Source organism: Lepidothrix coronata, unplaced genomic scaffold, assembly GCF_001604755.1.
Source record: "Lepidothrix coronata isolate B3197 unplaced genomic scaffold, Lepidothrix_coronata-1.0 Scaffold44, whole genome shotgun sequence".
Classification (NCBI taxonomy): domain Eukaryota; kingdom Metazoa; phylum Chordata; class Aves; order Passeriformes; family Pipridae; genus Lepidothrix; species Lepidothrix coronata.
In genome coordinates, this window is record NW_016690224.1 from 5,055,662 (window position 1) to 5,078,292 (window position 22,631).

At 47.3% G+C, this 22,631-nt stretch overlaps 2 protein-coding genes across 13 annotated transcripts in view; one reads left to right on the plus strand and one right to left on the minus strand.

Moving 5' to 3' along the window:
* CUNH12orf43 (chromosome unknown C12orf43 homolog) overlaps nt 1-22,631 on the plus strand; it is a 40,567-nt gene that overhangs the window by 10,888 nt on the left and 7,048 nt on the right. For 7 of the 12 annotated variants that reach the window (XR_001874624.1, XR_001874627.1, XR_001874628.1 and 4 more), the window contains exons 3-9: nt 1,661-1,709; nt 2,127-2,225; nt 2,830-2,903; nt 3,219-3,309; nt 3,698-4,432; nt 10,899-11,055; nt 17,625-17,775. Coding sequence is in view for 1 of the 12 variants with exons in the window: in XM_017814002.1 (XP_017669491.1) it covers nt 1,661-1,709; nt 2,127-2,225; nt 2,830-2,903; nt 3,219-3,309; nt 3,698-4,049 (665 nt within the window). In the remaining 11 variants the exon portion in view is untranslated. Of the gene's footprint in view, nt 1-1,660; nt 1,710-2,126; nt 2,226-2,829; nt 2,904-3,218; nt 3,310-3,697; nt 5,065-10,898; nt 11,056-17,624; nt 17,776-19,170; nt 20,149-22,631 lie in introns of those variants that run through there. The other 5 variants (XR_001874623.1, XR_001874622.1, XM_017814002.1 and 2 more) reach the window with 5 other exon arrangements.
* On the minus strand, nt 5,169-21,830 carry HNF1A (HNF1 homeobox A). The gene is made up of 10 exons (XM_017814000.1): nt 21,366-21,830; nt 14,299-14,498; nt 13,245-13,431; nt 12,709-12,947; nt 11,777-11,934; nt 9,854-10,055; nt 8,421-8,612; nt 8,023-8,144; nt 7,593-7,734; nt 5,169-7,029 (listed from the first exon to the last, which is right to left on the minus strand). The coding sequence occupies exons 1-10, from the start codon at nt 21,698-21,700 to the stop codon at nt 6,902-6,904; spliced, it is 1,905 nt and encodes a 634-aa protein (XP_017669489.1). The 5' UTR covers nt 21,701-21,830; the 3' UTR covers nt 5,169-6,901.

Here is a 22,631-nt window from a genome sequence, read left to right on the forward strand (position 1 = left end):
GCACATCTCTAGTGTGAAGGGTGGAACGTACAAGCCAGGAGTGTCCAGCAGTATAAAAACACAGCTCTACTGAGCCTTCCTGCTGCTCTCAGCAGCACAGAGCCCTGGCAAAACCCATGGAAAATGGGTCTCCCAGAAGACTACCTGGAGTTGCCAAATGTGTTGATGTATCATACTGGAAAATTTCTAGTTGAGGTGAAGATGTGGTGTGTGAACATGGCAGTGGTGGTGGCATGGGGAGCATACAAGGCAGTTCCACCCTCAGGAGCAGTGTATTTGCTGTCTGTGAAAATCTCTCTAACAAAGCACTCTTCATTTTCAACCAGTCAGGAAAGCAGCAGGATTTGGTAGAGCTTCTGCATTCAAACAAAAATTTGGCATCTCAGTGTAGTAACTGATTAAGAAGAATTTAACGAGACCCCAGAGGTAGGGGCCATATCCTCCTGATGCTGGTTAAAAAAGGGATGAGCTTATGAAATTCAGATCAGCTCAGACTAGTCACTGTGTATGTCAAGAGAATTACAGCATGAAAAACGAAAAAAGGTTGATTTTGGTGTTATAATGGAAATAAGTAATGGTCTGGTAACAGTGGTAAAGTGCTGAGGATCTTATTACAGTCGCTGACTCCTTCCACATCCTTTAGTGCCAGGTATTCCCTCTTTCTCCACAAATACTAAAACGATATTGCTATCTAACTAAGGGTTTTCTAGTGTGGTTGGTGTGTTTAACACTCCTGCTCTGTGTGAGCTGTTGATGCTGAGGAACACCTAGATAGGGGAGGCTGCTCAGCCAGAGCTGGACATTGAAACCGGCCGTGTTCACCCCCAGCAATTTCCCACGCGCGGGCACCGCTGCTCCCAGCGGCACAAACCCGGCCCGGGTCTGTCCGTGGGGGTGCCCCCGCTGCCCCTCGGGGGGTCTCGGGTGGGAGGGTCTCGGCAGACGCGGGTAGACTACAGCTCCCAGCATGCCCCGCTGTTGGACTGCAGCTCCCGACATGCCCCGCTGTTGGACTGCAGCTCCCGGCATGCCCCGCTGTTGGACTGCAGCTCCCGACATGCCCCGCTGTTGGACTGCAGCTCCCGGCGTGCCGCGCGCCTGCAACATGGCGGCGCCCAGGGGCGGCTCGGGCCCGGACACCGAAACCGGCAGCAGCTCGGACTCGGACGGCGGCGGCGAGGCCGCGGCGCGGTTCCGGGAGGCCGCCTGGGACTGTGCGGCGCAAGCGGCGGCGGCTGCACCACGGGCGGAGCCGCGCGGCGGTGAGGGGCCGAGAACAGCCGCGCTCTGCTCTCCGAGTGTTCTGCTCTGCCCTTTCTCCTCTCTCCTTTTCCCCTCTCCCTCTTCTCTCCGGGTCCCTCCGCAGCGCTTCCTGCTCCGGGGGCTCCTCTGTGCCGCGGTGCCGGTGTGGGAGCCGGGCGGGGCCCTGCCCAGGTCATCCCCGGCCTCCAGCCCGGCCTGGAGCCGCTTCCTGGCAGGACTGGCCGGAGCCAAGTTTCCCTTTCCCCTCATAACTGTTTCCCCCCACCAAAGGTGGGCGAGAGTTGTCTTTCGGGCACGATTCTTTATGCTATAACATGTGGCCGAAGGGGGTTAAAGAGATCGTTAAAGAGGTCCTGGAGCAGGTCTTTTAAACGTGCTTTTGCTTCTTCCTTTTCAGGTGGCTTTAGGAAGGATCGGTTACAGCCCAAAGATCAGCCAAGCCTGAGGTATTTTTTCTCTTGGTTTCAGACTTTCATGTTTCACTGAAGAAAAAATTAATGTATGTTGTATTTGGGCTGTTTACAGTTAATACCTTGTGATAATTCTCACTGGAAGGGCCTGCTCTGCTTTGGGAATTAGCCCAACCATAATCTGAAATTATGGTTAAATCTGAAAAAGATAGTAAGTTTTTTTATAAGTACATTTGTCATTCCTCTACCAGCAGGGAAATATAGAAGTTGAAAACTTACTACTGCTGTCATTTACAGCCTTAGTTCCACTGTCAGAAACTGCCCAACTCTGTAAGTGTCCCATGAAGGAATTAGTGCAATTACATATATTACAGTCTCTTGTCTCCTGTTTGGGTGAGGGCACCAGGTGTTTCTGGCCTTGAAAGAGAATAATCCTTGTTCTTGTTCTAATGGGCGGGAGGTGAACGGCTGCCAGGAGGGTGACAACGAGCTCCACACAACTGCAGAGTTCAGAGCACACGTGGCCAAGAAACTGGGAGCAATGCTGGACAGGTATGGGCAGGCAAGGCTGAAAAGGTTTGTTCTGATGCTTTTTGTGTGCTGAACCCAGGAAATTCAACATCATCTTGTCTCCTTCATTCCTGTATTTAGTGCAAGCTTCCAATGTTCCCTGATCTAACGTTGCTGATGTGCTGTGCCCCTCTGGTAAAGATCCTGTGCAGCACTGCCTGTGACCGTTTGCCTCTGTGGTGAATGTGCTGTGGGGAGGGAAAAAAGTCGAATTTGGGTGCCTTAGCACTTTGGTCATTTAAAGGGTGGCATGGGAATCTTCCATTTGTTCTTACAGTCTAAAGCAGTGCCCGATTCAGGGTTGTGCTGGCAGTGTGCCTCTGACTGGGCTGTTCTGTGTGTAAATATGGCCCTGGAGAACTAGAATTCCTGGTGTTTAGAGCTGGCTTTAGAAAGGCTGCTTTTAAATCATTCCTGTGGCATGTGTTGCTGAGAGGAGAAGGCCTGGTCTGCCCTGAAAGCAGGGACCTGAGGCAGCCTCACTAACAAAAAAGTGTAACATCTCCCTCTAGTCTTATTTCCCAGAAATATCCAACTTGAGCTGGGTTTGCACAAACCTGAGTTCTGACTGGAGTTTTCTGTTTAGTTTTGTAACTGTCTTGAAGGACTCATCAGGACCTTCTCAGACCTCTGTGCCACAGTCTGACTCTGCAGATGATGGTGAGTTCCAGTCTCAGCCGTTGTGACTGTGTTGGTTAAGTGATGACAAGTGGGATGGATCCTGTCCATCACCAACTAATTAGTTGTACACCCAACTAATAAACATTTGCAATAAAAGATTTTTCTTAGTGCCTGTGAGGGCTGTTGCTTTGCAGCTGTGACCTTTGTGCCCCAAGTCCTCCCACACAGTCCCAAATAATTGCTGTCAAGCTCTGTAGCAATACAGTAACAGTAGTGAGGCTTCCAGGGAGATGGCTGTTGATTGCTTTCACCTCTGTTTTATATCATGCTAAAATTCCCCTTCCCATACTTCAGGTTTTCGCCTCTTCTCCTCCTCTGTCCCTGGAGACTGTGGGAAACCAGAGCCTTGCCCTGCAGCAAGGAGGAGGCGCCCAGTGAGCTCCAGGTGAGGTGTTGGCAGCTGCTTTGCTCCTCAAGGACTGTTGCATCCCACATTTCAGAGGCAGCTGGAAATCCCACGAGGGAACAGGAAGCTGAAAAGCCGGAGAAGTGTGTATTCATGACTCTGACACTGGACTAGACCAGAATTTTGTTTCTTATTTTAGTGCTGGGGGAACTAGAAATGTTTGTGGGAGATTTTCTTTCCCCTCCTTGTGTGTGTAAAGAGCATCCTGGCCTTCCATCTGGTTAAATGCAAACTGTAGGTGTGGGAGTCCCAGAGCCACTGGGTGTTTATCACGTGTTCTCATCTCAGATTACTCTGCTGGCTGAGTTTTGGGTGAATTGAAGGCAAAAGTGTAACACAACCTCCTTCCCTCTTGTTCCCTTCCCAGTGACACGGACAGTGAGCAGGAGTGGCAAAGGTTCCAGGAGGCTGCTGTGTCAGCTGCAGATATTCTGAAGCAAAGTGCTTTTCCTGCACTATCCCAGGATTCCAGCCAGGATCAGAGTCAGGGTTGTGTAGAGCACAACCAGAAAAAAAAGAAGAAGAAGAAGAAAATTAAGGGAGAGAAAAATATTCAAGAGAAAAGAATAGACCCAGTAGAGTGTGACCAAATCTGCAAAGATTTGCCTCGGTTGCTGTCTGCAAATGGACAGCAGGAGAGACAGAACAGCAATCATGGAGACAACTCAGTGCTGCCAGGAACTGTGAAGAAGAAAAAGAAGAAGAAAAAATTAGAATGATGGTTTTATTCTGCAAACAGCAGGCGGTTGTGATGGATGAAGGAAATGAAAGAAAACTTAACAACAAGAGTTGCTGCAGAGGAGGGAAAATTAATTGGCAGAGCTTCTGTTCTAAAAGCTCAGTGGCCTGAGAGACTAATTAAGTGCCTTCCTGTGCTGCTGGCACCGCTGAGGAAGGGAACATTGTTCTCCTCACACGGCAGTTGTCTGTGCTGCTGCTCGTGCAGGCCAAGCCTAAAAGGACGAAATCCTGTGCCAGACTTGTGTGACAGAGGGGTGTAATCCCAGCTGCATCCCTCCTGCTCTGTCTTCACATCATGAAACCAAATCTGGTGTCCTGGAGAAAGTACCTGATGAATTGAATTTGGTTTACATGGCAACAGGTGATCAACTCCCTTTTCTCTTTGCCTCTTGTAGGCGCCTACTAAGAATAACTCCAGCTCGTGGGAGACTCATTTACCAAAAGCACCCTTTCAGATACCAGGGCCCCCTTATTTTTTTCCTGTGATCATCATAACAATCTGTTGTTGAAACCTGCAGTGTTACTAATCCCTCTGCAGTCTGCAGCTCTCCAGGGCCCCAGCACATAAACAGTGTGCAGTGAGCTGGTTTCAGGGTTGGTATAAATGGGTCCTGCTGTTCAGTTGTGTCCATTGACATTTTTTTTTCATGTATAGTTTTTTACGGCATCTGTTGTTATTAAACTCTGTTACGCTGTTGGGCTTATTTAATTTGGTAGGTTTTGTACAACAGTGGCTTTCTTGCTGTATTTGGATTCTCCCCAGCAGAGAGAGAGATGGCTGAGGGTGGCTCTTTACTTGCTATGAAATTGCTACAGGAAGGACTTAAGCCTAATTTAAAAATTACCATGTTTGAGTTGGGTTGATTATGACTTTTGTCTCTGAAATACTTTGAGATTTGGTGGTTTTTGGTATGACTCTTAGTCTGTTTATGCTTCAGTTCCAGTCTTTCAGGAAATTACCTGTTACTAATAAATATTCTTCTTCTCTTTTAAGATTGTTGGGTTTCAGTAGATCCAACTTATTTGCCCTAATCAGGAGACCAGAAAGCCAGATTAGAAAAACCAAAAGAGTGAACTGTTGCTCTTTGAGCGTGGGAAACCTGCTGTAAGATCCTTGCTGGTTTTCAGTCAAGAAAACACAGTTGGCATCCAAAAATGGAAAAGCCAAGTAGAAAATTGGTTTGTAATCTAACTGAATGTGCCAGCACAAGTTACTTGTCTTATGGGGCAGTTAAAACTGCAGTGCACTGCAGCTTGGACCTGGGCTTTCAAATGCATAGTGGCCTAAACATTACCTTTTGATTTGATTTAAGATTATTTTTGTGCTATTTGGAAGTTATGTATATATTTACAACTGATGCACATGGGAAATTAGGAAACAATTCTAGGATAAAACTCCTAGGAGAATCTGGTGCCTGAAATTGTTGGTGGTGTCTAGAGGAAGCTCCTATCAATGAAACCTGTAATGGACATCTGCAATTTTGTAATTTCCAGATATAACTGAAAAGTTCATTGTTGGGCTTTTCCTTTTTTGATTTTCTCTTGTGTCTTAACCTTTTAAGAGTCTTGAGCATGTTCTAGTCTCAAGGTTTTTTATCCATTTCACAGTAGAAAGAGTAGCTCAGTTTCAGTCACAAAAACCTGTTAGCCAGACATGAAGAAAGCCCCAGTTAATGACATATCGGTAATGTGAGTGTTGAGAGTAAATAGAGAGGAATAATTAGAAGAGGAATTATGTGAGTGGATCCTTGGGACTAAAAACCTACACTTAGTGCAGGCAAGACTCTTAGACCCGGGGTGATTATTTGCATATCAAGAGCTACAGGATCGAGCCTACAGGGAAGCCAAGAATGAGCCACGTTCTGTAAAATGAATCCAAGCTGACATGTTTATAGAGGAAGCTGAAGGAACCTCTACTCTGTGGAGCTTGGGAACCTCCCAGGTGTTGTGCAGTGTCAGGGACCAGTGGGGAATGCCATCCTCCAAATCATTCAGCAAGTCACATGAGATAAGAATCCACAGGGTTAATGCAGAGAACTGGAATCTCCTTGCTGCTGTTAAACTTTAATTTCTGCATTTAAAACAAAGCAGAGCTATATCAAAAATAACCAAGCCATTTCCACTGGGATAGCATGATTTTAGAGCAGGTCATTTGTAACTGAGAATGTTTGGTACTTTGGTTGTTAATTAAGGATTTGTAGCTTGTAGTCAGTGATCCCACGCTGACAGGTTTGTGCCAAGCCATTCCCAAATGTGTTTCTTGGTGATTTTCTTTGCAAAGCAGGAACCAAGTTCTCTCTCTTGCCTCCAAGGTGCTGTTATTGTTATTATTGGTGCTCCTTCAGCAAAGGAGGAGAGTGTTTTAAAGATGGTGTCCCTTCTTTGGCAGCTCAGCTTTGCTCTTTCCTTCATGGTGTAGTCTGGTGTTGGCAGGTTTGTACAGGCCCAGCTTGATGAAAGCTGAGCTCAATGAAAGCCCCATCCAGGCCCTGGCACTGCTGCCATATTTCAGTCAGGTCCCTGGCTTGGTGGGATTTCCTCTTGGGCAGCCACAAAAGGATGTCTGGTCATTCTGTGGTGGCCTGTGGGGTTTGGGTTTGCTGTTTCTGGGGGGGGCAGTGGATTTTAGCAGTGCCAGTATCATCTTCCCATGGCTTCTGTCTGGAGCCTGAGACATTTGCTCTCCTGGAGGCAGCTGAGCAGGAGTCTGTGTGAGGCAGTGGGGGCTGGCTCAGCACAGCAGCCCTTCCTTCCCGTGGTGACAGAGGTGACAGTGATGGCAAACACGGTTGGAGTTGCACCTGAGTCACCCTGGGGGCAGCTGTGGTGATCACTGGGTGGAGGAGGCCATCTGTGTGGAGATGAAGGTCTCGATGACGTTGTGGGTGGATGGCAGCAGCTGGCTGTGGCTGTTGGTGGGGTCAGAGCTCTGGTACAGCACCAGGCTGCTGGAGGACACTGCCAAAGGCACAGGCACAAGGTCAGTACAGATTCCCACTGCAGGCCCCTTACCCTGTGTGTACACCCTCACATTTCCACCATGGCTGCCCTCCCCTGGCACAGGGGCTTAACTCCTTTTGTCTGTCTGTTTTGTGTGCTGTTACATAGGTCCTGAAAACACTGAGGGCAGCAGAGAGTTCAGTTTTGAGGATTCTAGCTAATCTCCTAGTTCTCTTAGAACTGGGAAGATCCAGCTGGAGTCTCTTCACAAGGGATCCTTGGACTTTTCAGCCCTGAAAACTGCCCACAGGACTGGATACTCATCGACACTGATTTTGCCAGTATTTTTAAGGTTATTTTCCTCTCTAGTTTCTGAAGGAGCCCATTCCCACAGTCTGGCCTTACACAGAAAGTACTCTGGATTTTTAACTTGTACTAGCTTTTTGACCCCTTCAGGACACTGGTATAGCCCTCTTAGGGAATTGTGAGCCCCAGTTACCATTTCCTAACTGGATTTTGCAGAGTTGGGAAGAGAAACTGGGCAATATGTGGTTTGAGACAACAGTGGCTGCTGCTCTTACCCGCAGGGCTCGAGGAGAGGCGTGGGCCTGGCTGAAGGTGCTGGATGGTGGTGTCCTGGTTCTGTAGGTGGATTGTTGGTGCCTGTGACACTGGTGTGTGCATCCCAGACTCGGTGTGAGTCTCTGAGTCAGGGGTGAATGCCTAGAGAAAAGAGAGTTAACAGTGCCTGGCTTCTTCCTCCCTTCTAACAGGCGTGAGGGAAGAGTTGAGCAGGTGCTGTTTCTAAGGACAATTAAATCCTCCTTGATGATGCAGTGAGGAGCTTTCTCTAGTGCCTCCAGTACTGCAGCTGGCACCAGTGAGGAGATAAAAAAGATGGTCCTGCTGGGATGACACAGACACCACACACCCAAAACCTCTTTGACAAGCAAGGAGCTGCCTGCAGACCGGTGCAGTTCTAAGGTGGGGAACAAAGGCATGTGCTGTTACCTGTTTAGTTGGTGTCAGGTTGGTCAGGGCGCTGAGGTTGGCTGTGTCTGTTATCACCATGGTTTGTGGTAAGAGGCCTGTGTGTGTGTACTGGGCCACTTCAGACTTGGGGCCGTAGAGAGCTGTGCAGGAAAGAAAACAAGGTCATGTGGATGCTGGAGCTTTGCATGAGGCTGGTTTGGCTGAGCTGTTCTCCTCGTGCGAGGGGACCTGCTGTCTGTCTCTGAAAGGCTGGGAGTGGAGGGACAGGGAGATGAATGCAATAGAAAAATAATTTCACAATAAGAGCAACAATAGCAGAAGAGGAAACCAGAGTGCTGCAAGCCCAGTTCCCAGCAAATGCCCTAGAACAGAGGCTTTATTTTTGTTTGCTTGAGCAAACGAGTTCGTGCTCTTACCGTGAGGGTTCTGTATCTGGGCCATGGTAGCCATGAAGGGGCTCTGGTTGATATGGCTCTGGACTTGCTGCATGAGGGGCTGCTGGTAGGAGGGGTGCAGTTGCTGGGAGAACTGGACAGGCTGCAGGGTCGTGAGGCTGCTCCCCATGCTGTTTATCACAGGTACACTCTGGGGCTGGGTTGAAGCCAGGCCTGGAAAACAAGGACTGATGACAGTGGTGTCACAGACTGTGGGAGGAGTGTGGCTGCTCTGCAGTGGGGGTGTCACACAGTCATTGTGGCAGCCCTGTGGTTGCAGGGTGATTGCAGATCCTGCTTTTCAGGAGTTTCATTAGTTATCTGTGATGAAGAATAGATTTCATGCCTGTGAAAGGGAAGTGGCAATGTGCAAAATGTGCACTGCAGAACCCCACCTCTGGTTTCCAGTGCTTGTTCCTGTCTACACCCTGTGTACCAGTGTAGCCCATTTTCCAGTTTAGTGATGACCTGACACAGAGGTCCACTGGGGAGACCTTGCTCAGAAGTAAACTCAGAGCATTATTTCAGTGCCCAGTTAATTTTACTCTTTTTTTTTTATGAAGCTCTTGGCACCAGAACTAGACTGTAGCCGTCCAGCCACATGGAGTGGAGTTTAACCTCTTTTTGCTAGGGCTGCCAAATTATGGAACTTGTGTCAGGTAGAAGGTTTCACACATTACTGCCCTTTCCCCACAACTGTTCAAACCCTATTCCTGTAAATCAACAAGTCTCTCCAGCACTCCAATTGTATGTTTTTTGTTTGCACAGAATTTGAATCCATATCATAATCTGAAGTATAAGTGGAAATGGAAATTAATTCAGAGCTGTCACCATGGAGAAAAATAAGGCCTCTTTCTTCCTAGGAAGAAAGTGTAAGAGGAGAGTATACATTTTATTTTCCAGTATCTAATGAGATGTACTTTGGCAGTAGACTAGTCTTGGAATGAAAAGAAATCTCATACAAGTCCAGAAAAGCTGTTAAAGTGAAAAATATAAAAAAATAGTAATTACTGTGGATTCCAAAGGCATATGCTGCTCTTTGCAGGAAGTGGAACAGTATGTTTTGTCTTTCAAGCACCATGAACATGCTTCAATTTTCATAGTTCTAAGGAAGTATTAAATTTATATTTGGGAAGACGAAGAGCAGCAAACCAAAACATTGGCATAGGAATAGATTGCAGAAGTCCCTTTACTCTGAAGACATAGGTTTGTGTGTAACGTAATTCTAACGTGAGGAACATCTGCCCCTTAATCCCACTGGAGCCTGCAAGTACCGAGTGCTGCTGAAGATCCTTAGTGACAGTTTCCTCTCCTGTGTCACTGCCAGCTTAGTGCCTTTGCCTCTGGAAGTGGGGCAGGTGCTTGTAGGAGTGACAGGCAGCTCTTTGTGTGACTCCTGGCAGGGCACAACTCACCGATGACCAGGGTGGAGGCTCCGGTGTTGGTGAAGGCGGGTGCCAGGGACGGGGTCTCGCCCGCCCCGATGGCCATGACGCCCGGCAGGGATGCCATGATCAGGTTCTGGGTTTGCTGGCTCAGGGCGTGTGGGCTCTGCTCCAGGCTGTGCAGGGCAGTCAGGGTGCTGACAGGAGGGAGAGTTCCTCCAGGAGCTGACACCTGTGGGAAAGGAGAACCCTAAACATGCCACCTGCAGCAGGCTGGGGAGTCCCAAGGCTGTGAGAAACATCCTCCCTTTCTTCCTGCCTGCTCTGACCCCTTGCTAACTAGGAAGGCTTCACATTTGCTTGTCTGCAGTTTCCCTGTGCTCAATTAACTAGCACAAGTCAGCTGTTGACATAATGAGAGTAAACTGAGAGTTTAGTTCTTTCACATTTAAGAAATCATGAGGATTTTTCAAACAGGAATGAGGTTAGGCCTGGTGCATTCTTTTTAGAGAAAGAATATCTTTCACAGCTGAGGGTAGAAGGTGATGCTCAGAGAAATTAAGAGGCTTGGGTACACAGTAGTTCTAGCTGCAGAGTTCAGCACAGAATGCAGGAGTTCCTCTTCTCTTGTTCACCTTTTCCCCCGAGAAATGGCTGTAATTTCCCTTTCTCCCTGCAAGTGTCTGTTAGTGGCCAGTGATTACGATTTTAAAGGACTTTCTGATAAGTCCCGTTAGACTATTTTTGTCACACAGTGTATTTTTCAGGCTGTGTTACCTGGCAGTTCCCTGCTGTTAGAGAGGAGAAGTACCTGTTAGATAGAACAGGACTGTTCTGTGTTTGTGTGTCTTGCTGATTCAGTCTGTCTTTGAGAAATTTAATAACTTGACTGTTTTCTCAGCCTCTAAAATGAACCACATAACCTGTGTCTTTGCTCCAGCGGGGTTTTGAGTTTGCAAGGCCCTTTAGAGACCTGTAATCAAAGTACTGTGGAAGAGCAAAAAAGCATTCTAATAATTTGGCTGATAGAGAAAGTTCAATGCTTTATATTATACTTTTTTTTCTCTCCCCTCAGACAAAAAGCTGTAAGGAACCTTTAGTAAGAATAAACACCACGAGGTTAAACAGTGGGACAAACCACCTTGATATCAGTTTTAGAAGACAGATGTAGAAGATTTCCAGGACCTCATAAAAGACTTATTTTTTTCAGCAAGAGACCAGAAGGCAGCAAAGTGAGTGACTGATGGGATTTAAATCATACTCATCTTTAGTGACCTTTACTTTGCCTCAGGCCAACTTACACTAATGCAAACTTCTGCCAGCTGTTTCTCTGTAAGCAAGGGAACATGTGCAATCTGAAATGATCAGTCATGTAGTTCTAGTGCTTCACTGCTGATTATGTGGGAAAAGGTGTAATCAGACCTCAAAAGGAAATTGGCTTTGAGAAGGTGGATTGCTGCAATCTACATATCCAGTGCTGTCTGCATACAGGCTGTTGGGCTTAATTTTTACAGGTAAGGTAGATGTAGGTGTGGTTCTGTGTTCTGTTAATCCCACTGGTCTGATCAACTATCTTGAGATGTGTTGAGTTCAGATGAGAGTTGGAGATGAGGTGAGAATCTCACTGTGGAAAGGAGGAGAGAACAGGGTTTTCTGGGAAGAAATGTCATACCTTGAGTGCTGTGTTTTCAGAATAGGCTGTTTTGATTGCTCATAAAGGAAACGGCTTCTTGCTTTCATGCTCTAATTCCTGCCCTCACTGCAGTTAAGAGGGCACTTGTGTCTCAGGACTGTTGATCTCATGTGGTCAGTGCAAAGTGACTTTGTAGTATCTCTACAAAAAGGTGGGTTTAAGAACATCCTGGGAAAAACTACTTCTGAATAGTCCACATGGTGACCAGTCAGCAGAGCTGATGTCCTCCAGTCAGCAGAACTGAAGCATCCATCACTTACCAGCTTAGTGTCTGTGCTCAGTAGGTTCTGACTGGGCTCCAGTCCCGGGGGAGAAACCTGGTGCAGGATGGTTTGGGTGGTCACCATGGAGCTGTTCCCGTGGGGGTTGCTGCTGGAGGACTCTGCCTCGCTGGCTGGCTGCTGGTTGTACCTCACTCCTGCATCACAACAGGAGGGAAACTGGTTGTCAAAAATGAGAAACTGAGAAACTTTGGCAGGTCCTAAATTGAGTTTCCTTTGCAGGCACTTGCCTCCAGATGTTTGGGCAGGGACTTAATGGGTAGTAGGGGAACCAGAAGAACAGGCCTTCTCACACCCTACCCTGGCTTTCCTCTGTAACTTGGTGCAGCTGCTTCTTCAAATACTGACTGGCTGTGAGTGCTGCAGGGAGCAAGCAGGGTTCACTGGAAACCACCCTGCTGGATGTGGTTGTAAAGAGGAGAGTTGTGGTGAGATCATCTCTTCCCAGAGCAAGAGCAACTCCCAGCTCTGGCCTGTGAAGCTGAAAAAGCTCTGCTCTTTTTGGATGGAGAACGACCTTTCCTGATCCTAAAAAATTTGATGGGGCTGGTATTGGAAGGAGAAAGGGGCACACAAGTGAAAGGATATGGAGCTGATTTCTGACAGCAGGCAGGGATGACTCCTCCAAAGGGGATTGCTGCCTGCCATCTGGGAGGGAGAGCAGGATGTCACAGTGAGTGACAGCTTTGGCTGTGAGCTTTGTTACTGAACTTTGTCACCCTTGCCATTCTAGCCACTCTCCTCACTCACAGACATGGGCTCTTTGCCACCTGTGCTCTTCCCTTGTAGCAAGTCTGCTTTTTCTGTCTGTAGATTCACCTCCTAAAGGGGTGGATGTGGGAGACAGTTTTGGTGACTGACTTTGGGGAGGTTCACCCCCTCTTTCAGATCTCCCTCTGGTTGCTTCTTACCGTGAACTTTGGTGGGTGAGAGAGCAGCTGGTGGCTGGAGGGAAGAGGAGTTGTGAGGAGTGAGGGGGGGGCCAGAGGTGGGTTGGGGTCCACTGAAGGTGTCCATGGCCAACTTGTGCCGGAAAGCCTCCTCCTTCCTGCGGTTGGCAAACCAGTTGTAAACTCTGACCTCTGTCACCAGGTTCGAGCCCAGTCCCTGGGCCTGAGATGGGGAAACACCCCTCTGGATACACTCTGCCCTGTTGGGGGAAAGCACAAGGACAGCCTTGCTGAGCTGGGCTTAGCTGGAGACACAGAGTAAGTGCACAGCCCCAGAGGGGCTGGGGTCTGGCACACTGTGCTGTGTGATCCTGATGCAGCAAGACAGGAGGTGTTCCTTGTCCTCTGTGCGCAGGGAATGCTCAGTTGTGGCATTTCACTCCGAGGTGGCTGGTGTCAGTGGTGACACCCACTGCTGTGCCCTTGCCCTGCCTCTCACCAGGACACAGAGGGGCCCTGCTGTGCCCCCTTCTTCAAAGCCACACAGCCACCCTTACCTGTTGCACTCTTCCACCAGGGCCTCCCTCTCCTCTTTGCTGGGGTTTTTCTGCCTTTCATAGGCTTGGAACAGGATCTGTTGGGAGGCAGGACCCCACTTGAAGCGGTTTCTTCTTCCCTTCTTGGTGGGCAGGTCATCTCCCATGGGCTCCTCTGTCAGGATACCCTGGCCAGCGTGTGTGAATTCTGCAGGCACAAAAGAGCAAGGGTGTTGGCTTTTTGGAAGCATTTCCAATAGTTCTGTCTATTTGGGTGCCTAGCAGGCCCAATGCAGCTTACCCTTGGAGAATATCTTGTACAAGACAGAGGGTTGAATCTAAATAAAGTGGAAATAAAATGCCATAATCTGCTAAAACTGATGTTTCTAGCAGGACCATCTTTACTTGATGGTTCTCTCACGTGCATTGCATCTCTGCTCCCACCTTGGAGTAGTGAAAGCAAATTCAGCTGAGTTTAGAGAAGTCATAGAATCATAGAATGATTTAGGTTGGAAAAGACCTTTAGGATCATCGAGTCCAATCATTAACCCAGCACTGCCAAATCCACCGCTAAGCCAAGGCCCCAAGTGCCACATCTGCATGTCTTCTAAATCTCTCCAGGGATGGTGACCCTACCACTTCCCTGGGCAGGCTGTGCCAGTGCTTAATAATCCTTTTGGTGAAGAATTTTTTCCCAATATCCCATCTGAACCTCCCCTGGTGCAACTTGAGGCTGTTTCCTCTCGGGCAGGAATTCTGTCTCTGTCATCTGCCCACTACCCTGCTTTAGTCTGAGGATGGATGTAGAACTCTAACTGCAAGCAGGGAGCATTAGGTGACTGCTCCTTAGCCAGCCAGGGGGGGAGGTGGGTCACTGCTGTATGAGGGGAGCGATTTCCCATGTCCTGTTTCGTTCACCTCGCCACTGAATACTGACCTAGACTTCTCTAAGCTACCTGCTAAAAGTGGCTTTTGCTTCCATTTTTCTTTGAAAAGAACAGGGAGTTAGGGTGATCCAGGGAGAGCAGAGGCCTTTATGAGGTGGAGAGAAGAGAACAGTTGGTGCCATACTTACGCTGGGCCACCTCCCGCTGCTTCCGGACGTACCAGGTGTACAGGGCTGCCCGTTTTTGGGTCTTCATGGGAGTGCCCTTGTTGAGGTGCTGTGAGAGGTGGGACTGGTTCAGACCAGTCGTGTCCACCACCTCACGCTGAGGGATGTTGTGCTGCTGGAGGTAGGATTTCACCATCTTTGCTACTCGCCAGGGATCCTCTCTGCAAGGAGCAGAAAACACTTCTCAGGGGAGAGAGATCAAACACCTGCTCTCAGCAGACCTGGATTCCAAGGAAGTGCACTGGTACCTCCTGAGGGGCACCTTGCCTGTCATCACCAGCACGTTTGGTGAGGCCAGAGTGTTCACTGGCTGCAGGAGGGAAAGCTCAGTTCCTCAGTGGGGTGCCTCATTCAGTTTGAACTCTGCATTCAGGGTAAGAACTGCAGGGCACTGGAAATAAAGTGCAGAAGATGTAGCACTGGCTTCCTTTGAACTGCTCTTTGTAGGTACTTTGATCTCCCCTTAGGAGGAGGCTCTTCAGTTACCAAGGGATTTTCCCAGTACATGGCCACGATCTTTGCTGTCTGGGCTCATTTTCATGCACGGTTTTGGGCTGTTCTCTCTAGGCAATTGTCATCTGTGATGACAGAAAGTGCTGACCAGTGATGTGAGCAAGGAATGGACCTTTCTGCTGGCAAGTACTGTGGATTTAAAGCACTTCTTCTGCTAATGAGGAATGGTATGAGGAGGGAAGTGATGTTACATTTCAGTATTCAGATAGATGTTCTGTGACTACAGATCTCTTTGCAGAGGCAACCTTTCTCTTCCCTTTCCCTACAGAACTTTTCTTCTCTATCCCCCTCTCTTTAAGGCATAGATGCTTGGGGTGGATGTACTAAATCTTCTAAGACAGATTGATTGTGATATTAGGCTGAACCCAGTTCATGCCCTAGTTCTGGTCCAGGTTGGGTTGCCTTGCAATAATTCAGGAAATGGAAGCAGGCTGTCATTATCCTGTGATGTGACAGCTCTGTATGCATATGTATGTGACAAGTCATCCAGGATTATATTCTTACACATCTGCTATGTGTTATTCAAACACAGTGATTCACACCTAGAGCCACTTGGAGCTTCTAAATGCAATAAAGAACAACAGGCAAACCACCAATTCCTCCTATTGCCACCCTCCTTTGGAGTAACAGCTGAGGGAATAGACCTGCTTCAGACCTGCACACAAAACTTGAGAAGCTAACCTGATTTGGGATTTTACAATTAATGTGAATCTCTGGGTTTTATGACCTCCAATTAATTAATTAGAACATCCGTGGAGGTTCCTAAGGAAAACAGAGAAAACATGACTGTGACTTCGTTGTGTGTATTAATTTCACCAGAGCTGAAAGTCACAGTAGCAATAAAGATGTGAAAGCAGGCAGTGTGAGTCCAAACAGTGCAGGAGCCTCCCTGCAGAAAAGCCCCTGGCTCACTTCAACAAGAGCATCTTTCTGTGCCTTCTGTGTGAAAGGTCTGGAGGAACTGGTTTGCTTGCTGTGGAAAGACAGTGGTGTCACATTCAACACCAGCATCAAAGGAGCAGTGGGGAGAAAAAAGGTACCTAGGATCGTGCAGAAACTGTCACAAGAACACATGTCTGAGCAACAGGCACCAACTGTGCTGCTCATTGCTCTGTTGACTCAGGAGGTTGCCGGAGGCTGCAAAGTGATAAGGAGGACAAAGTCCACACCTGTTCTCTCAGTACAAACAGCCTTATCTCTCTTCTCCTGCAGCCTCCCAATGGCTGATAGTCCAAGGAGCAGCTCCACAGCAGTTAAAGTATGACAAAAACAGTGCCAGGTACAGCTTTCTGAAGAACCTGCTTAAAATAGAACATTTGTTTCTCTTTTACTATGGAACACTTGCCATAGAGGCTTCTGTTTTTCAGCTTCTTCCCTTAACCATCTTTGTCTTTCAAAAGCCTCACATTTGGCTGAAGTTATGAAAGCTTTTCTTTCCTCAGTGTGTTTTCTTTTTCACTTCTGCTGCCTAAATCAATCTCTTCCCTCTGTGATAATCTAGCCAGCACCTGCACCCTGCACTCCTTGTATAAGTCCCTATATAGAGGAGAAAAGACTCTGACTGGGAACCTGGTCTCTTAGATTTGAGTTCTGGCTTGGCTGGGAAGAGGAAAGACTGTGTTGCCACTGATGGAAGCCTCTGTTACATGTTGGTTCCTTTCTGCACCCCAATCATGAGACACTTTTGTCTCCCCTTTGAGATCCTCACTTCTCTGTGGTAGGAATAAAGCAGGAAGCATCTGTGAGTCTCTTCTCTCAGTGGTTAAAGCCCTGTGGTTTTTGTCTACTTTTGGACAAAGCAGGGAGCTTTGTGAGGCAAAGCAGTGCAGGGAATCTTAGAACAGTGTGATTTCCTGGGACAGTTGTATGAAATCCTGGCTACTCTGTATCATCACAGTCTGTGATGTCAGGGCAGCAATCCTTCAGGCCAAGGCTACACCAGAGTACAAGTGATGACAGTCTGGTCAGCTGAACCCCCTTGTGAACCATTGCCCAAATACACAATTCCACCTGCAGAGCCTCCACCATTGGCTAAGACATCATAAGTTGAAACCTTTGCTCTTTCACTGGCCATAAGATTGTCATGGACTGTCAGAGGGAAGGATTTCACTCTAAACCTGGTTCTCCTGCTTGTAGTTACACTAAACTCTCAATTGCTTCTGTGAGTCAGAACTGCAGAAATGGGTCTGCCTTACTTAAGCTCTCCTTCCCTATGTCCAAGCCTGTTTTCTGCCTTTTAGCTTCCCTTTCTCCCCAGATGCAGTCTCCCCATTCATCTCTTGTTCTCCAGGGTCTAATCTCTGTCTCCAAATTCTTCTCACGCAGTTACTTTTGACTTCTCCTGAGGTCTTGCTCTCCTGCTCTCAGTTGCTTGTTGCCATCTGAGCACAGCCCCTCTCCATGATTCATCCCCACCACAGGGGCCTGGGTCCTCTCTCCATGTCAGCTTCCCATTTTCTTACTTCTGAGGTCACTTTTTAAGGGCGTTTTCACCTCCCTTTTGTTACCTGAACAATAAGTAACCCAGGTAGTTAGTTATAAACTCAAAGGGAACAAGAGGCTGGTTGATAATTTATAGCAACATCTCAAATTTAAATGGAAAGTAAATATCAAGTTGTTAGCATTAAAGAAAACCCATTCCAGAGAGCTGGAGATGTAACATTCAGGGGACCTTCTCCCTCCTTCGCTCTTCCTGACTTTTTCTTTCTCCTTTGTTCCTTTCTTTCCCCTCCTTTTCCTCATTCTCTCTGTCTCTCCTTCTTTCCTGTTCTCAGATTCTCAGGTGGGTTCTGAATTGCTGCCTTGGACCAGACCCTGCTCAAACAGAGGTTCAGAGCTGTGAAGTGCTTAGGACCATCCTCTGGCCCTTTCCTCAGGAGCTGCAAGCCCTGCACAGCCTGGAGCCGGGCTGGGCACAGAGGGAAGGTAAGACCATCCATCCCAGCAGTTCCTTTCTGTTGAACTTGGCCTGGTTTGCCTCATCTTGGTTTATATGTGGAAATGAAAGGGGTGTGGCAGCTTCATCTCCAGATTCCCCAGCTAGAGCCATTCTAAGGTGGGAGGAAGACTGAACCTTTATCATTATATGTCTTTGTTTTCTTTTTTCCTCCTGGAAAAACACACTTTTACCCCTGCCTCCAGGGGCAATCTATAGCTTATCTCAATTTCTTTCTTTCCTAATGGAATTTCACCCCTTGCCCTACAGGTGGATTGTTGCTGTTCCTGTCTCCATTTGCTTTACCTGCAGTTGTATGATCTGTCCCTTCCCCCAAGGTAGCCTCTCTCTTGCTTTCTGCTCTGGGAATACCTGGGAGTTTCTCCACACAGCTCAAACTCCCTACTGAGTCATTTATTTCTTATCACAGATGCAATTAGTTTTCTGTGTGGATTGATATGAGAAGAATGTTTTTATTCAAACTGTAAATTTGCAGAAGATCAGTGAAACATATGAAGGGACAAAATGAAAATATGTTAATTCACCTGTTAATATCTGAACTGCCTTTAGCATGTTTTGTCTGTGGGAGCAAGATCTAATCAATACCCATAGGTGCACCCAGTGTACCAGGGTGTATCTTCTCTACATCCTGTTTTACTCAGCTTTGACTAGAGCTTTCCAAACTGTGCTTTCAACGTCAGTGGTCCTGCGAGGACATACTTAGTCTCTTGGCACTGTCATTTTTTCCCTTTCCAATTTCTGGAAAGCCTAACAATGGCCACTTTCCTGATTCTACCTTATAAGCAATGGCTGAAGTTACCACAAATAATTTCTTGTATCAGCAATAGCTGCCACAAGTCAGTCTCTCTTAAAATCTGGCCTACAGTACTAGGCCAGGAATTAATAATGCCCAAAGAGGCTTCTGCCTAAAAGCAGAAGTGCCTCCATCAGTTTTTTGTATTTGAAATCCTTGTGTAGATGCTGAAATAGCTTTGCAAGCATTGACCTTTTATTGGGATTCCCTGGGCATGGAGATTCTTGCCTTCTTCTCTTTTATCTATTGATGGGACTAATTTCTATTATAGACTGTTCTGCCCTGCCTTAAGGTTCTTTAACACTATTTTAAGGACATTACTTTTAGGCATCTTAAAACCAAAAAAAGTTTATTTGTAAGTAACAATTTCTTAGATATTCTCACCCCCTGATACTGGTTCAGCTGCTTGAATGAGTTCTCAGACACGATGTCACTTTGATGAGAAATTTGAAACATGTCAATGCAGACTTACTGCTGTTTTTACTTCACCTTGATTAATTTAGACCTATTATATTCCTCCATAAGTATACTCCATAATTTTTTGCTGACACTGAGGCTTCTGGTGCCTTCATACTGCCCTTAACAGCAGAAGGGAATTGCTCTATCCTGTGATGGGGGGACTGATGACAGACAACTCAGATGTTTCAGGGTAAAGCTTTTGGAATTAAGACCCAGTGTGAGGCTTAGGAGATCCCTGTCCTTGCTCAGTCCTCTGCATGCTGTCTCAGGGGTTTAGGTAGGTCCTAGAATTTGTCTGTACCTGTGTTCCCATTTTTGAAATGGGAATGCTGCTCAATGGACTGTCTGGAGGCAGCTGTGAGACTGTTCATCAGAAAGAATTAATAATTAATATCACAGGGTTGCAAGAGAGGTAAGACTTGTGGTGAGGCTGAAAGTAAGCACAGGACACACTGGCAGCAAGATCCTAGAAAGGCAGGGAGGATTAGAAGCCAGAACTGGTGCTGAAGTGAGGGTGGCAGGAAGGGATTCCCTCCATCCCTGTGTCTGTTCTCGGATCACAGCAGATGGCACTTCAGTCCTGCTTCACCCATTCCCTACAGGAAAAGGGACAAAGCCTGGGGGGCTTCTGCAGCTTCCATGGCTTCCTTTGTGGAGAGATACTTGATAAACCATCAGAAGTTAATGATCAAAAAGCTTATCAGGGTCTTTTCATCTATAAATTTATAAGACAAAAGAGAAATAATAAAGCCATTGGATAATTAGTAACTAGCCAGGGCCCGCCCGGTGCCACTGGGCTCAAACTACCCCAAGACCTGTACGCAGACTCGGGAAGATGAGAAGGAGACAAGGATGAAGGGAAGAAAAGAGTGGGAGGCAGAGAGAGAATCAGCCAAGGAGACAACAAAATGGGAGGAACAGCAGCAGAGACAAAAGTGAGGAGAGAAGGGAAATAGGTAAGAAGGGTTTGAAAGAGATAAAGGGAACAGAGGAGACTAAAAGATGGGACAGAGCTGGAAGTGGGAAAGAAATGAGAGACATACTGGGCCAGAAAGAAGACTGAATTATTGGGAATGCTTTCCCCACCCAGGTAAGAGCTGACCCAGTGAATTTTCCCCTCTTGGGTACTGCGGAGTCATCAACTCCCAGTCTGCCAGGAAGGGTTTTTTAAGGTATTTACAGCAAATGCTGCCTCTTGTCATGTTGTTTTTCTAGCTCTGGCCTTTCCTGGTGGGATTTGATGTTTTCTTATGCTGTTACATTTTCTGTTGATTTCCTCTGCACGTGAAAGAGAGTGATCAGAAAGCCTGAGAAATTCTCTAGATGGATTTTCAGTGAAGATTTTAAGTGTAGGATGTTGCTGCATCTCTTTGTTTATTATCACCTTGTCATTTCAAAATACCCCCAAAACTGGCAAGAATCTGCTGTGATAGATGGTAGGATGGACCTGATCCTTGCTTGGACAACCCTCTTGGGTCACCCATAGGAATTGTAATCTCAGTGAGAATCCCAAATGGGAAACCTGGAGAATGTTTGAGTCTATTGTGAGGCTTATTGGTTCAGAGAACTTTTTCTGTCATTTGATCTCAAAAATGCTTTTTGCAAAGGCAGATTTGTGTGGCAGTGAAAGCTGTAGTTGTTGCTGTGTATGTCCTTTGTGTCTGTGACAGGCAGTGGATGGTAGAAGCAGAGTGTTCTGTCCAGATTTTAACCTTTGCATGTATTTGGTGTGTGCTCTTTTTACAAGAAAAATCCCCACTGAAGTCAGGGAACTTTGCACTCAGAACGAGTTCTCTTGCTTTGTCTTTGCCCAGTATTCTACATCAAACCCCAGTGAAATCAACAGTATTAATCTCCTGAAATACAGCAGGGAAACATTACAAATTCACCTTGCTGTACATCCTCAGGCAAATGTGGCACCAGCTCAGAGTGACCGAATTTGTTTTTTTTTCCTGATGACTGAAATTGTGAATCCTATTAAAAAAATTAAATTCTAAACCCTGACATTCAGTCAGAGAGATGCAGGTTTTACAGGCCTTGGACTATACTGGAGCCTGATGCTTTAAGCATGTTGTATCAATCTCCATGGCTTCCTTCATGCATTTAAGTGAGATGAAAGGAAAATTCGAGCATTTATAAAGAATCTGGGGGTGTTAGGGGGCTGCTAGTCCTGCCATGGATGAAGGCTGTCTCTGTGCAGGTAGATCAACTTTGAATACTAGGGAACTGAGCAAAAGGGGAAAGGGGAAGAGATTTAGAGGGAGAACGCAAGAAAACAGCAAAGAGGAGCAGTAAATCTGTCCTTACTGTAATAGTCTTTCCACCACAGCCTTCTGGTGAGCAGCCTCCTCAGGGCTCAAGTTTTCCAGCTCCTTCATTATTGGAGGGGTAAATTCCTCCCCGTCATCGGAGGTTTCATCTTCCGATAACCTGGACTCCCCGATGCCGTTGGGGAGGTTGGGGATGTCGGGACAGGGCTCCCCTTTCTCTGTCTGCAGGGCATTGATGGCGCGCTGACTTTCACTCTGGAGCCCGTAGGGTTCCACCTCGCTCAGAGCCTTGATCAGGGTCTCCTTGGTCAGCCCCGACTCCAGCAGTGCTCCCAGCAGCTCCACTTGGAGATGACTCAGCTTCGACACCATGGTCTTCAGCCTGGTGCCTCTTGGATTTTGGGTTATCCTGCTTCCAGCTTCCCTACACCATGTTCCTGAGGTAACACGCCCGACTGTCAGGAGAGTGGGCACAGCGCAGCCTCCCGCCTTTGCGCCCCCCCAAAAAAAACAAAATACAAAATTGAGCCACTTCAGACCCCCCACGACTGTCCTGAGCCAGTGCTGATAAAGGGACCCTTGGCTATCTGTTTACATTGGAGCAATGTAAATTCTCCAAGGTTCATATTTATCTGTGTGCTTAGCAAGTTACTGAACTTTGGACTTCAGCACCCGCCGCAGCAGTTCACAAAGTGCAGAGGGAGAGAAAGCAGGGGGAGGGGGAAAGGGAGGGAAGCAGGCGAGGAAAATGAAGGATAGGAGGTCTGCAGCATGGAAAAGTGAGCTATGGAAAGAAAACCAGGAAGATGGAGAGGCATGGCTTTCTTCTGGCCCCAATAGTTTTGGAGAAGGAAGAAGGTGGAGTGCCCAGAAGGAAGAGCCGCGTTGGGCTGCGCGTGGTTCAGGAGAAGGTGCTGCTGTTGGAATATCGCAGAGCCCTCTCGGAGCTCTGGCAGTGGTGAAGTTCAGCCCTTTGGGCTGAGAGAAAGCCACACTGGCAGCTTCCCTGGCCTTTGTGCCACCCCCAGCAGAGAAGTGTGACCATGGGGTCTATGTGAACGTTCCCAAGACTCGCAGGACGTTCTGGAGCTCCAGCTGAATTCTGTGGCAGAGCATCGAGTCTTAAGTGACTTTTTCACTCTGGTTTTGGCTTGCTGGGTATCTTGATATGCAAACACTAGTACCTTCATTTTAACTTGCTATGTTTATTGCTTAATTGATGAGCAAGAAGAGTGTTCCCACATAATTTGGGGGATTGCAGGCCTTGCCCCTCTGAGCCCATGATTGAAGGATGTGATAAGGA

Excerpts from the sequence above, each read along its gene's own strand:
- HNF1A (XM_017814000.1), bottom strand. The coding sequence starts at position 21,700 with ATGGTGTCGAAGCTGAGTCATCTCCAAGTGGAGCTGCTGGGAGCACTG. Across the intron at positions 7,735-8,022 it reads ACCTGACACCAACTAAACAG|GCATTCACCCCTGACTCAGA; the intron begins GTAACAGCACAT and ends TCTTTTCTCTAG. Across the intron at positions 7,030-7,592 it reads CCTCTCCTCGAGCCCTGCGG|TGTCCTCCAGCAGCCTGGTG; the intron begins GTAAGAGCAGCA and ends TGCCTTTGGCAG.